The sequence below is a fragment of the Corvus kubaryi genome, unplaced genomic scaffold, assembly GCF_017639235.1.
Source record: "Corvus kubaryi isolate FWS band 111438036 unplaced genomic scaffold, C.kubaryi_AGA036_p1.0 37260, whole genome shotgun sequence".
Taxonomy (NCBI): Eukaryota; Metazoa; Chordata; class Aves; order Passeriformes; family Corvidae; genus Corvus; species Corvus kubaryi.
In genome coordinates this window covers 3539645-3555511 of record NW_024581077.1, presented here as the reverse complement: position 1 = coordinate 3555511, position 15867 = coordinate 3539645, and the positions used below count along the sequence as shown (strand labels likewise).

Sequence of the window (15867 nt, the reverse complement as noted above, 5' to 3'; positions counted from 1 at the left end):
GAAGGCTGCAGGCATATCCCAGAAAAGAAGAAGAGGATAAATCATGTCACATGTGTATTCTGAAAATAATTGGCAACTGCTGAAACATTTCCATACATAAGACTGAAGGCAGGAATACACTGGGGTGGTTTCCTTTGGAGGGATGAGTAAATGAAAAAACACTCCATAGCTGAGTGGTCAAAGTGAAGTGGACGAGCAGCAGAGAGCTCTGCTGCGTGGAGAGGTCTGCTTTGGGGTGTTCTTGTGATTGTACCTGGACTTCAGATTTATTTTGCTTATATGGCCATCCAAATAAATTTTAGGCTTTTATTCAGCAGCTCCCTGCTCAGGACGCAGCTGAGGGGATGGCACCTTTTTACAAAGCATTCTAGCTGGAGGACAGATCAGGTCATTAAACTTAATTTTTAGGGTTATATTCCTTGTTGTTACAAGCTTCATTTGGGATCTTCTCTCCTTTATCTCATGTTGCCTCTCTATGGAGAAGAAGGGTATAACCCCATTAATGCTCAGGGTAAGGATAGAACTTTACTGCAGGGGAATCTTCTGCTGGACTGTGGCTCTGTGGAAGTGTGTGTGCTCTCCAGCAGCAGAGTACACACTGCCAAATGGAAAATAACTCAAATATTTTGCAGAGAAGGGCTATAGAACTGCAATTATTAACACAGGGATGTGAAATGTGATCTGACACTACAGCTTAGCTGATCAACGTCTCTTTTTTTTCATTTTCAGTGTGTCATTTCTAAGGTCTATTTGATGGTGAAAGTTTGGTGCATCAGTGACATATACCACATTTCTCTCTTTGATAAAATGTTTAAAAAATAATGACTCAGTCTCTCCACAATCATAAGAAATCTGATGATTATTGTCTACTGTATCATGTTTTGTTATTCCATAATTATATTAAAATATAGGAATTACCTCCTAAAAGCTTATTTGTTCTTCCTTGATGTTTTCTTCCTCTAGAAATATCGTTATCAAGATGAGGATGCTCCACATGACCATACTTTGCCTCGTTTAACCCATGAAGTGAGAGGCCCAGAGCTTGTTCATGTGTCGGAGAAGAACTTGTCTCAAATAGAGAATGTCCATGGATACGTTTTACAGTCGCACATTTCTCCTTTGAAGGTAGGATCGATACTACTCATGGCTTTAGTCCTCAAGTACAAGAAAACACATAGCATGAAATGCCTGGGAAACTTACTTTGTTGTACAAACAGACAAGCTGCTTTCTGAAACCTATCATTGCAGATTGACTGTCCTGTGATGGGTTTTTAAGGCTCACTGTAGTGGAACAGGTGATAGTTTAGTTGACAGAGCTTTATGTAGACATGTGAGGATTTGCTTGAGTAAAAATAATTCCTGGCAAATGAGCCTGTTTTTTCTGTACATTGTGAAAGGAATAATGCAGGTTCTCAGCCTCAATATCACGGTGATTTTGAAATGGCAGACTTCCCTTCCTGATTATCCTTGTTCAGAACTTGAAAAAAAAAATACTGTAAATGTAACCATCTGATGGAATCCTAGTTTTTTCATCTCTCAGAAAGATTTATCAAAGTCACAAGTTATGTCTGAAAAGGGAGCTCATTTGCCTCTATTCATATCCTTGTTGCTCAAGCACTTGCAGTTTTCTGCGGGTTTTGATGCAATTCAGAGTTCTGTAGAGATATCTTTCTGTTAACTAAGGCAACTATTTATAAAATATAGAAGCTTTAGCTGTATGTGTGTCTGGTGTCCTCTGATATATCTTGTTGGGCAAAAAATGTTTCTCTTCCTGGTGAACCTGTATAATAACCAAAAAGAAATCCATTCCTGAAAATTTACATTTGCCCTTTTATAAGAATGCAATGGTTTGAAAATATTCCTAGAGCTTCTCTTGTGGAAGGAGCATAGATGCAGTGATTAGCATGATGGGTTTTCTATTTTAGTTTCTACTGGGCCTGGGAAGAGGGGAAAAAAAAATAATGTTCTTTACTAGAGGTGGTGATGTTCTGGGTAATGGTTTTATTCCAGCAATTAACTAAGCAGCAAACAAGGCAGATGGGCTTTGCTCCTTCTGGTGCTCAGAGCCTGTGAAATGGGCACTGCTTGCCTAGCACAGTGTTTACAGTGTGGTTACAAGTGAAAGGAAATGTTTATTATTAAAGATTGATGTGAATACAGCTGGTGTTCATTGAGCCTTTGTGGAATAGCCATGTGAACGAATCTTTGTCCTCTGCTCTTTTTGGTCCTGTGCTTAGTTTGTGTGATGCTTGTCTTTTCAGGTTTTAGCAGTTTTCTGGGTTACTACCTAACCTCTACTGCAGAAGCCAACAGTACTAAGCAGTGATAGATCATATTGTGCTGAGGTATCACTTCAGTTATTTGGAAGGGACTACCTCCATGAGGCCTCTGTGTAGAATCAGGAGACAATCACAGACCAAGCAACTTCTGGTCGGGGAAGGAAACACCCCTGTTTCTCTAGGACTCCTTGAGTATTATGATTACAGTGGTGTTTCTTATTCATGAAGGTCAAAACCAGACATTATTCTTCACATTTGGAGACTTTCAATTAAGGCTACATAATCCAAGCTGAGGATGTAGCAATGATGCCAAAAAGCTCGTTGTGAAGTGAGGTCAAGGGTATCCCCAGACATACACAAATGCCTTGAAACAGCTCCCAGTTTATTTGCTCTTGTAACAGGACAAAGTTTTTGTCTGCTGCTATTTTCTAAGTGATGCTGGGAGAGGAGCTCTATAGTATTTCCTCTTGTAAAGTCTCCTGCAAGTTCTCTCCTCAGCCTGAGGATTTTTGTCTTTGACTCTGTCCCTTTCCCTTCTTTTCTTCAGATTCAGTGTCTTATATTTGTCACTTAATACTATCTCATGCCTGCCATTTAATCTAAATTTAGCTATCTGTCTCTTCAAATGGCTTTGAAGTTCCTGCTTCCTTTCCCCTGCTATGTCCCAACTTTTAACCTTCAGTAGAGAATTAGCTCAGGAGGCTGAAGGAGATCTTCTGCTAGAGCTCATGGCATTGTGTTGCCCTTCCTGTCTGAAACACCTGCTTTGGATTCACTTTTACTCTTAGCAGTTAACTGAAAGACCTGTTCAGAAGTTTTGGTCACAGAGATTTCCACATAGTTGAGAAATAGCATTCCGAATACTCCAAAATCTATTCAGAATCGGTTACTGTGTTGAATTGCAGACTTTCCAACCTGTAGCCTGATATCCTGAAGTATTCTGCCATCTTCTCAGCTGTATTGTGTGAACATAGCTGCACCGAATAATGGTGAAATCTGAGGCACACTGCCTCTCAACCCATAGCACACCTTCCTAGGGGAATGCAAAATACTGGATTCTTAAAGATTAACTGGAAAATAATGCCTGCAGTTTAAATATTTCATTGACTCACATGAGAAGTGGAACTTCTTGAATCCTGCTCTGAGGATAAATAACAAGTACTGGGGTCCAAATACTGTCAGGTAACTTCTTAGGAGTGAGTAGACACTGGCAGTCGCAGGAGGATAATGCTGTCAGGAAACTCCACCAAGAGCTGTTTGCACTGGGAAGATTGACTCATTCTGCCTCAGTTTTCTGGTTACAGGTCAGAGCATTTGGTGCAAAAGGAAAACGTGTGTACTTGAAGGTCAGGAGTCTGCTTGTACCAGGTGCTGAGGAATGCATTTGGTGCTGGTTCTGGTGCTGGGAGTGTGATTGTCAGAGTCTGTGAATGGTCAGACTGAGAAGTTTCCTTAACACCAAGCCAGGGATCACATCATATCCTGTGTGTCATTAGGACGGTCCATCTGACCACTCACCAAGGCCAGCAAGCACATTGGCTGCCTGGCTGGGTGGGGTTAAGTCACTGCCAGGCTGCATTTCACTGCCTCAATTTCTCCATTGGGACTGCAGCACCACAGTGCACCTCTCCAGAAAGTTTTGAAGCAGTCTTTTGTGTTTAGTGGCTGCATGTTTAGTGGCTGCATGATGCCCTGACGACAGAATGATTACCCAATATTTGTTTCGAAATAATATCATAAAAGGAAAATATTTGAGCATAAAAATAATCTAGGTAAGATTCTTTCGAACCAGAATGTTGTCCCAAGACAAAGCCACATGTCAATCCTAATCCCATCACTTTTCCTAAGTGACTTGACTTTGGCAGAAAAAGAGTTGCTTGTTTCCATACATTTTTGTTCATTTGGAAAGAAATCTGCGAAGATCATACAATTACAAAACTTCCCTTTAGGATGGCTGATTCTAGCTGTCACAACTGACCAGTGCCCACAGCCACCTGTGGAAGTCATAGGTGTTACACCTTGTCTGTGCATGCAGACTGCTTGCTACCATCACCCCACTCCCCAGTTCTCAGTGAACATCTCCGTTTACAGCCATAAGCCAGCTTGTCAGCTTGAGGACAGGCTTGTATCATTTCAGAGGAAAGTTTTGTGGGTGGTTGAAGTTCAGGCAGAGAAACTGTGGGCCTGTGTATTCCCCTGTGTACACCTCCAGGTAAAGCATTCCAGGGGTTCTTGAAACTGAATGCTTCCATTCCATTCAGGATGGAAGTGTTCAGACCATCTTTTCATTAACACCCATGATTCAAAATGCCTGATATGGCCCATGTTTGCATAGAACAGATGCATCTTAAATTTTGAAGTATACAAATTGTTAAAGAATTCGGCTGTAATTTCATATTTCAGATTATGTGGTTTGATATAGTCCTGAAACACCCTAGTGAAGTTCATAATTATTAGATTCTTAGATTGGATATTAGGAATAAGTTCTTCACTGTGAGGGTGGTGAGGCACAGGCACAGGTTCCCCAGAGAAGCTGTGGATGCCCCATCCCTGGAAGTGTTCAAGGCCAGGCTGGATGGGGCTCTGAGCAACCTGGTCTAGTGGAAGGTGTCCCTGCCCGTGGCAGGGGGGCTAGAACTAGATGGTCTTTAAGATTATCCCTTCCAACCCAACCATTCTATGATTCTCTGATTCCATGATTCTGTGATAATTGATTACCTCAGAAAGTTGTTTTGGAAACCAAAACATAAAAATAATTTTCTTCAGCACCCTTGCACGTGTTTTATGTACTGAATAATAAGAAACATGGTCCTCATACATTCTGAAAATCTCTTTGAGACACACAGATACTGATTATAATAAATACTGTTTAGAAATGTGAATAGATTTTCTGAAATTGAAGTTAGGCATGTTTTTCTTATCTTACAAGTACCTAAAATCTAGTATGCATCAGCCAGATAACTCCCTTTCAGAAGACAATAGTGAGCAAGAGAAATTGTGTGGCAGACCAGACCATCTTTTCCCTGACTTTTTTACTTCTTCACCTTATTATATTTTTCATTGACTTTGCTTTTCTACTCTTCCATAGAATTTCATGTGCAGTCAACTTAGTTCTGAAAAATGCTTAATTTTAGAAAGCTTAAAACTCCTGTTAAAGGTTGATCTGCTTATTAGTGTGCAGAAGATAAAATTTTCAGCAGCTCAAGCAACTTTGAATGTCAAACACTGAAGTCGTAAAGGAAGTTTTCAGTTACGTGGATGTACTAACATTTGGGAAAATGCTAGTATTGGAGAAGTTTTGTTAGAGTTGCCATATTAAGATAATAAATGTTTGCAACTCATGGAGGTGATGAAACTGTGTTCCATTAATCTCTTAAAGGAAAAAGTCTGTAGTGTAATGAAGAGTTTAAAATCATTTTCTTGCACTTCCCCTCGTTTGACACGAGATGGTGCAGTAAGCTCAGAATTCTTTGGTCTGCCTCTCTAAAGCTTCATGATCCACTATTGAGAGTTTTCTTAGATGGCTTAGAAAGTGCTAATTCAGTAAAAAGTGCCTTGTGACTCCCTGGTGTTTAGGGAAATCTGAATTCAACACAACTGTACCTGAAAATCAGAGGTGCAAGTTCTATCTCTAAATTAAATACACACCTCTTCTCCTTCCTCCCAGGAACAGAGCTAATCAGTGTTCATTAAATGAATGATAACTGTGGCTCCTAAATGAACTTTATTAGTATTATTGTGATGTTAGACTTATTTTTGTTTTTCAGTATACACCACTTTGTTAAGATAAGCTGAAAATTAAAAATCGTTGTAAGGATCTTGCATCTCCTTGGTTGTCTGAACATTTTAAATGTCAGGCTATTCCAGCTATCTCCATTTCCTGATTTAATGCCAGGTTCAACTGTAAGCATCAATGGCAATTATGCAAAAACAAGTAACCAGGTAAATAACTGTTATTATCCTATTTTGCAATTATGCAAAAACAAGTAACCAGGTAAATAACTGTTATTGTTATTTTCAAACAAAGGTGATCAGTAACTAACCTCTTCAGTTGCCTCATCTTTGATGGCCTCACTTTCTGGAAGGGAAGGAGCCATGCTGGCTATTACTCTTTTTCTTTCTATCCCAGAATGTTGTCCTGCAGCTCAGCTGTGTTGCTGACAGCTTACAGGATTGATGGAATCTCTTTCCAGTGGAGAGAGGAGAAAAACCATCTCCACATGGAACAAATGGGCTCAGCAGTCTCCAAAGTTAAGGTTATCCATGCATTGGCATTTGTACAAATTGCTTTACAGAAAAAGGAGGTTTGTGTCTCCCAGTGCCACAGCACATTGATTCCATTTATTTTTTTGTTGTTTGCTGATGGCAGGACGCCCTGTCTTACCCATTACTTGAGTCACGGAATCATTAAGGCTGGAAAAGACCTCTGATATCATTGAGTCCAACCTTTGACAGATCACCAGCTTGTCAACTAGACCACGGCACTAAGTGCCACATCCAGTCTTTTCTTGAACACCTCCAGGGATGGTGACTCCACCACTTCCCTGGGAAGTTTATTCCAATATTTAACAACCCTTTCCATGAGGAAATTCATCCTGATGTCCAACCTGAATCTCCCCTGGCACAGGTTCAGTTGCCTGGGAGAAGAGGCCAACCCGCCCCTGAGTATGACCCCCTTCCAGGTGTTGTAGAGAGTGAGAAGGATCCCCCCGAGCCTCCTTTTTTTCCAGGATAAACACCCCCAGCTCCCTCTGCCACTCCTCATCAGATTTGTGCTCCAGACCCTTCCCCAGCTCCGTTGCCCTTCTCTGGACACGCTCCAGCCCCTCAATGTCCTTCTTGCAGTGAGGGGCCCGAAACTGAGCACAGGATTTGAGGTGTGGCCTCACCAGTGCTGAGTACAGGGGGACAGTCACTGCTCTGGTCCTGCTGGCCACACTATTGCTGATACAGGCCAGAATGCCACTGGCCTTCTTGGCCACCTGGGCACACACACTGGCTCATGTTCAGCTGCTGTCAACCAGCAACCCCAGGTCCTTTTCACTGGGCAGCTTCCCAGCCACTCTGGCCCCAGCCTGTAGCACTGCTTGGGGATGTTGCAACCCAAGAGCAGGACCTCATAAAACTTCATGCTGTTGGTCTCAGCCCATCAATCCCACCTGACCAGTTTCCCCTTCAGAGCCTTCCTACCCTCCAGCAGATCAACACTCTCACCTGACTTGGTGTCATCTGCAGATTTGCACTTGATCCCCTCATCCAGATCATCAGTAAAAATATTAAACAGGGCTGGACCCAATACAGAGTTCTGGTCAACAGCACAGGCGACCACAAGAGTCTTTGAGACTCTCTGTAGCAAGTGTGGGAAAGGTGTTTTGTTTCTGTCCCAAGGCAGATGTTTCTCCTTCTCAGTTCCAATCTCCTAGTGAGGGTGTAGTATTCCTTGAATGTCCATCATTCTTCTTTTTATCCTCCTGAGCGCAGGAAGGTCATTCCTGTGAAAGCTCCTGGAATCTGTCACTTGCCCTTTTCTGTCTTTAATGAAACAGCTTTTTCCCCACCTCTGAAGCTTTCCCTGTCCAGGTGTGAGTCACACCTCGCTACAGTGGTTGCTGTGCTTCTCCAACAAATTAGCAAAGATGGGGAAAGAGGCTCTGAGGATGAGCCTGGATGATTAATGGTTCTGTGAAAAATGTATTAGCCTGAGCTTCCTGGAAACTGTCATAAAGAGTAATTTTTTGTGTCTAAAAATGTAGATTAGGCAAGAGCTATTTATTTCATGAATTAACATTGACTTCAATAAAAATTGAGTTCTAAAGACAATTTGGATAAATAAGGTCAAAATATTATATTGCAATTTTTTTTTTTTTTCAGATGCAACAGTCTCATTTCTCAATTCAACAAACTTTGGGACTATTTTTTTGGTACTGGACTCTGTATAAAAACCAAAGTCATGCACTGGTCATGGGTACTGTGAAAATAGCAAACTCCAAGATGCTCCTGATGTTGCAGTGAATCATGTGACCTGTAAATAAACTTGAGATGTTGCTGCCCAGAGCTGGAAAACAGTATAAGGGAATACACTCCACAGATCTGCATAGCTGTTTTAAAACATAGAATCACAGAATGGTTTGGGTTGGAAGGGACCTTACAGATCATCTAGTTCCAACCCCCCTGCCATGGGCAGAGACACCTTCCACTAGACCAGGTCTGAGCAATTGCAGGGAAGTCCTCTGACCATGTAATGGAAATACCCCTAGCTTTCAGGGAATCAGGTTTACACAGAGAAAGCTGGTTGCTACAGCTTTCAGCATAACCATGCCTCATACTCCTGTGTAAATGTAGTTCCTGGTGTCTTGGGGGATAATCTGTCTGTGGTTAGAAACCCATTTATTTTTCCAGAGCTGCTGAGATCCCTTAATTCCTATTACTGGGGAAGAACCCTATTAAAGAGATGAAGTTCAAACAGGGAAGAGAAAAAAAATAAGGTTCAATTTGCTTTAATTTCTGTGGTTGAGGTGTGACGAAGAGTTGAGGCAGTGCCATAGCACAGGCTGTTCTTCCTGAGCAAAGATGCTGCATTTCAGAGGCTCTTTAAAAGCCATGAAGGACTGAAAGAGGCTGAGGCTTTGTTACAAGTCAGGAGCAGCAGTCTGAAGTTTTCTCTTGCAGTTACAAAATTAATTGGGGTTATATAGAGGACATATTAATGTATGCGTGGATATATTAGCAAGCCATCTAAAATTTAATCTTGCATCCTTTTCTTTGCTTACACTGACTGCATTTCATAAGTATAGCTCATCTGCATGAAGCCGCAGGGTGGCTCAGCCCAGTAGAAATGATCTTATAAGAATACTTTTGATCTCTGCCCTTGCAGCTTCCTATCTTTTGTGTTTTGGAGTTGGTTTTGTTTTGTCCTTTTTCCCCCCTCTCTCCCTTTCAGTATGCAGTCACTGGCAAAGCCCCATGCTGCAGTCAGCCCGTTAGTGGATTCCACTGAATATTCAGTAGGTTGCCTCATTAAGATACAACCCTTGTTACATGTTTAATCATGTAATGCTTTTCTCTTATCTCCTACTGTAACAGCAGATAGGCATATATCATACATCTGTATCTGTGATCTATGGTTTTTAATATAAAAATGCAATCGGATTAGAAAAGAGACAAAGGAAGCTCACAAATGTGCCTGTGCCTGTTCCCTGCTCTTAAGGAAGTGGCAGAAGTAGCTCTGAATTTTGATTTTATTTCATTATGTTTCAAGGCAAAATAAGCAGCTTATAAATTAGCATTTTGAGTAATATTTTGTTCTTATTTTCACGTGGGCAGGAATGTCTTTCATTTCTGAGTCCTTGTCTTACTCTAAAGAAATTCCTAAAGTGGTGCAAAAATTGAATGTTACAGCAAACAGTTATTAGTGAAGAATGCTTTTTTCATTTTGTCAACATAGCTAAGTCCATTGTTTTGTGTGCTTGATGTTTTGCCTTGGCTTTCTGATTGATGGCTTTCCACATGATTTATGTAGTTGCAGACAGTATCTTGTTATCTTTCTAGCTCCTGACAGAAGAGAAACCAAATAAAATTGCTTCTGTCAGTGGGTGATTTAATTGGAGAAATCTCAGCAACTTAAAGTAAACCTCAGGCATTGCAATCATTTATGTCTTGGCAAAATAAATGTTGTCCTCTGATGGACACAAGCAGAGCAAGCTCTGACAGTATCTACTGGTTCACTATATGTTGTTAGACTTGCCTGAAGAATGAAGACAGGAATTTTCAAAGGAATTTGAAAATATTTTCAGGCTATGGACCCTGTTTACTTTATATGGGCCTCTTAGGTACTGAAGGTCTTTTCAAATGTTAATCTGAATTGCAGTTTCAGGAGATTTTCTGTGTTCTTGATCTGGTGAACGCTTTATCCAGTAGTATTAATTAGCTGATTAATCTTTAATTCTTTTTGAATAGCAGGTTTCTTTTTAACAATAGTCTTGTTCCTGAGCACCTTTTTTATTTTGGGGAGGGAAGCCTGGCATATTGCAGATATTCCTGACCGTGTCTTTTACATATAATCAAGTAAATAAGAAATTCCAAGAATCCTTTTTTCTTATTGTCTTTCTCTAATGCTTTGCATAGTAATAGTTACTCTTTGCTTTCCTATAATTTTCTGAGCTGTTTTTTCCTTGATGTTTTGGCCTTGTGAAATACTCACAGAATATAATATACTCACTCAAAAAAACAAACAGAGAGATGGACTTTTATAAATGGGGGAGGGGGTGATTCCATCTGAAATACAATAAATATATGCAATAAATCCAGAGAATTACTACTAGATCCTATGAACACAGGATTTGTATATTCTGCCAATTCTTTTCTCCGAGTCTAGAAGTACCAGAATATTTGTTAAGTATCTGTAATGATGTTTGCCACCTCCAAAATGTTTTGTGACCTTCTGCTGAAAAGTGCAATACAGCATCTTGGTGTTATTAGTCAGACTGTAACAGGAGGGATTTTTCTCAGATATGTCAGACAGGTTTAACACCAGTTGTTTCCCTAAGCTTGGTAGCTGAAATGCCCTTCTGTCAGACTTCAGCTACTGCTGACACTCGGGAATGTATTCTACATTTTAAATGAAGCACTAAAGTGCCATAATACCTTTTCACTGAGGAATATACTGATAATTCACTCACTCAATAGAAGATATATATGTTTATACATTTGATGATGTGACGCATCAAAAATGTTCTGGCTTTTGTCAGTACCAGGTGTAAAAGAAAGCAGAAGTTTGCAGTTCCAGGAACTCTGGATGGCTGCAGCCTCCAGGATGAAGAGAACAGAATCTCTTTATTCAAACCTTATGAAAGAATATCTTGGCAGCCTGACTAAGTAGTGCTTAAGCTATTTCCAATATTTTTAAACTCCTGTTTCTCCTAGCTGTTATTTCATCTCGCTGTAATGTAGTTTCGTGGACTATGGAGCTACAAAAAAAAACAACAGAATTTTGACATTTAAAAGAGGAACAGGCCTTTCTGAGCTGGCTCTTATTTTCCTATTCTTTTCAAAAATCTAGTCTAAATAAGAGTTTTTGAGATTATTATTGTATGACATCTTCTCAACCTTATTATTGTGTGACAACATTATCTCCCTGCCCATGGCAGGGGGCTTGGAACTAAATGATCTTTAATGTTCATTACAACTTGAACCATTCTATGGTTCTCTGTTTCTGTGGTCTTGGTATCAATGCCTAATTTAGACTTCTCAAGAAAAAGATCTCTCTAAAAAATATTTTTAGATGGGAATTGCCTTTTGCCATTTGGTTTCCTTCAATCTCTCTGTTTCAGAAGATCTTGTTACTTGCTTTTTAATAATCTTTAAAAATTGCTACTGAAGCTGATGCAATTGGGGAAAATATCAAAAAATAGTCAGCAGTCTTGATGACTCAGGTGACTTTTTTAAGTTCTGCATTGTTTACTAATGTGATTTTTCACAGTGTCATCTTTCTATTTTGCATGATGTTGTTTCTTTTTTCCATAGTTAATCAGCGTTTCTTTTCCCTGTTCCTTTTTCTGACTTACCTTCAGGATCCATTCCTGTATTTCTCCTTCTCTTACGTTTTTCTTATTTCCATTCCTACACACACACGGATCTTATTAATCCTGCAAGCCACCCATGAAGTACAAGTTTGTACCAGGGAGCTGTGAACTTGTAATGATTGATGCCCTCCTGTACGAGACAACTGTGCTCTTATTGATCATTTTGCTTCTTGGCTGCTTTAGAGAGCAGGAGACACAGCACCTCCTGTCTACTCTTTGTTGTTCGTGGTCTTTACTGAAAGATGGGTTCTCTTCCCCCTGAACAAAAGCAATGTGAAATACAGTTGAATATTATCAAGTTTAGTGGATCTCAGTTGCCCACTGAAATGGCAGCACTCTGAGCAGCTTTTCTTCTACCAATACTTATGGAAACTATGAGCCATGGAAAATGCAATCAATTTTTTCAACCAACAAACTCAGGAACAGCAAATTGCATCTATCTTCCAAATATGAACAGACTGGGACTTTTACGTACATAAGAGCTAGAAGTCATCTTTTTATGTTAAAATGTTTTCTGCAGAAAATCACCACATTGTCAAAGAAAGTGTACCTAGCTGTTTTTCTCAAAGCCTTCCTTCCTACAGTTTTAATAAGCATCTGCCTGAATTGCTTCATTGGATTTAATCACCCCACAGTGGTTGAAGTTTTTGTTTCCAAATAAAAAAATCATTAAGCCTGATCATAGAATTAATAAAATTATTATAATTGATTACATGACGTTGGAAAGGCTGAAAAGAGTAATGTGTTTTTACAGCAAATAAGCAAATTTTTACTTTGAAGTCAGTGTCACAAATTGTGCCTTTGATCAAGTGGATGAGCAAATGCCAAGCAGGGGAATAGAATTGCAGTGATGAGAGTTTAAACAGCTATATTAATTATTGGGAATTAGCCAAAATAGCACAAAGTTAACAACTTTATACTCTGGCAGTGTTAAAATCATCAGCCAGCTTCTGAAGACCACACCTGCAGATGACTTAACATTGAAATTGCTGCTGTTTCCTCTTTAGCAGTTGTTGGGGCAGTTTGTTTCCTTCACAATTTTGGAACAAAACTGCAAATGGAGCAGATCTGATCTGAATTAGAGGTTTCAGCTGAAACGAGGTTATTTTCTTAACTGCTATCTTCATTCGTCTTAGTTTTACTTCTGTTCAGAAAAGGCATTATTTTTTCAGTATTCTGGAGATGTTGATATCTACTTAAGGCAAATGTGAATGGGTACAGTAAAGTGAACAAAAGGCCGTTTCTGTACTGCTTGTACTTTACTAATACCTGTAATATCAGGGAATGTCTGAAATCTGGCTCAAGCAAGCCCAGGTTAAAATGCCTAAGACATTTTAGGTTTCCATTTCTGAAAGTGCTATTTACCTACTCTCTACTAAAGATACTGGGGTTAGGGAGTTTTAATCCTGTCTCTATTCTGGAGTGTAAAGTAGGCCAGAAGGACTACTAAACACTTGTACCTCAACAACTGGTAAAAAAAAATAGAGCTGCATCTATCAAAAAGGCAACAATCAACCAGGCAGAGTATCACATTTATTACAGAACCATAGACTGTCCTGTGTTGGGAGGAGCCCACTAGGATCATCAACTCCAGCTTCTGGCCTTGCACAGGACAACCCCTAGAATCACGCCATGTGCCTGGGAGCATTGTCCAAGCACATCTTAAACTCTGGAAAACTTGGTGCTGTGACCACTTCCCTGGTCAGTGATGTTTCTAAACGGAAGAAAAGCAGTCTTGAGCAAAGACCTAAAGCATCAATATGTCAGTCTATTATAGCTACTAAAAAGGTGAAGTTTTTAAATTACTTTAAAAAACATATTTTGCTTGTCCTATTCTCCTTCATCACTCTGTTCTGGGAATTTCCACACCTATGCCTTCAGAGGACTGTACGTGCCTTTGATTAGGGGCTGTATCTTCCTCAGAAGACTGCAGCATCAAACTTGTCTTACAATGCAGCTCACAGAGAAGCTGGATAGGTATTCCCTAATGTCTGGATATTAGAAGAACCTTGTCACTGAAACGGTGGTCAAGAATTGGAACAGGCTGCCCAGGGAAATGTTGGAATTGCCATCCTTGGAAGTGTTCAAAAAGCACGTGGCTGTGGTACGAAGGGACATAGTTTAGTGGTGGAGCTGCTGATGTTTGGTGAATGGTTGGACTTCGATGATCTTAGAGGTCTTTTCCAACCTTAGTGGTTCTGTGATTCCCTGTACAGGTTTATCTTTCAGAGCAGAATGACTTAGAAATACTCCGTACTCAACTGGATGATGGTGCCATCGGAGACACACTTCTGTGGCTTTCCACCTTTCATATACTGGCTTTATCACCAGCCTTTTTTTCTGGTACTTTCTTGCTGAAGCAGGATGATTCAGCAGCTGACTTCTATGCCAGGTCATTATCTCAAACCAAAGGGGATCTGAGCCAGCTTGGAGCTACACAAAATGCAGCAGGGTAGAGAAACAGGCTGAGGAAAATACAATTTGGGGATTTGTTCCATTGCTTTTTTCCTCTCTTGCTCTCACTGTCCCTGCAAATTTTTTTTCTTGCTTGCTTCCAGAGAGTACAAGGCTTTGTGAGAAAACATATTTTACAAATAATTTGAATGTGACGAACTGTAAGGAAAGAGTCTGGCAGTCAGTGGCTGAAGTGCACATAGGCATGTGCAGCTGGGAGAAAGAGGCACAAACTGCTACAGTATTTGAAAATATTTTAGAGCCTGCATTTTGCTACCTTACAACCTGATTTGACTTTGCGATCATTCAGCTGCTCATACCCAGACAACTGACATATCTGCAATGTTGTTTAAACATGTTTCTTTTGACAGTATGGTAATACTAGGGTGAATATGGTAATATTAAGGGTGAATATTAAGGTTGAGTACTAGAGAATCTGCTGTAAACCTGCATGCATAGAGATCACCTCACATTTTCTGGTTTTTAAGTCAGTTATAGCTATCTTAATACAGATAATTCTGGCAACTGGAACCCAGGTTTTATTCATTATTCAATTAAGCTGAAATTGCTTGTAATGTAGTACCATAATTGTAGGAGAGGCATTGTTGCAAGATGGTAAGTAGGTGAGATACTAATTAAATTCTTCTGAACTTCAATAATTTAATATTCAGACGAGCTGCTCATTGCATTGCCTCTAGGGATTACAGGGGAAGAAACCTGAACAAAAATAGCAGCCCCCAAATGATTTTTGCTGGACAACTCTGAAATTTTGCGTTTGTTAGTATTGCTCCACCATTCTGGATACAAACACAGTGGGTCATATCCCTCTGTGTGTGAAGCTCTGCAGACTTCAGTTAGATCATGTGTGGGTGGATAAGTACAAAATTTTCCCAAACACTGTTAAACCCAGGGGTGACGGTAGTGTTTATATATAATCTTGAAAAGCTGGATTCTTTTATATTCAGGCTTTTGGGAAAAGTAGGTTTCAGCCTAATTTAGGCAGGAATACATCTCCCTCTGATTTTCAAAGAACTGTAAGTCACAAACTCTTTTAAATTCTTTTTGAGAATCTCATCTGATAATAAAATGAGAGGTGTGGGAGAGGATGAAATTCATCCATTCTGTAGCATCATGCTGTAGCATATCTCAGATTGTCTTATCTTTGCTACATCAAGATTATTGACCAGGTTAGTGCCATCCTTCCAGCCCCTGAATACATCAAAGCAGATGTGAGATGTGCCCCTGCCCTTCTCATTAGAGCTCTCAGTAATGATCTAAGCTAGACTGGTCTGCAGATTCCTCCCTAGATGCATATTCTTTCCAAGCCTCTTAATTCAATCTGAATGATGATGATGATAATTTAGGTTATAGTATTGCCCAGGGGCTATAATAGCAGTGCAGGGCCCCATTGTCCTAAGCATCATATAGACAAGGAAAAGCTTTAATGTTGTGATACCACAGAGCTGCCCAGGCTAAAACCAATGCAAATGAGCAGAAATTAATAGGAATCCCTGTGTATATTCAAATCTTATCTAATAATCTATCTATTACAA

General features: G+C 40.0%; 1 protein-coding gene across 20 annotated transcripts in view; it reads left to right on the top strand.

Annotated features, from left to right (window-relative positions):
• The window catches only part of DLG2 (discs large MAGUK scaffold protein 2), a 998396-nt gene that overhangs the window by 462876 nt on the left and 519653 nt on the right, over positions 1-15867 (top strand). For all 20 annotated transcript variants that reach the window (XM_042024070.1, XM_042024069.1, XM_042024064.1 and 17 more), the window contains one exon: positions 964-1125. In XM_042024070.1, coding sequence (XP_041880004.1) covers positions 964-1125 — 162 coding nt within the window. The remainder of the gene's footprint in view (positions 1-963; positions 1126-15867) is intronic.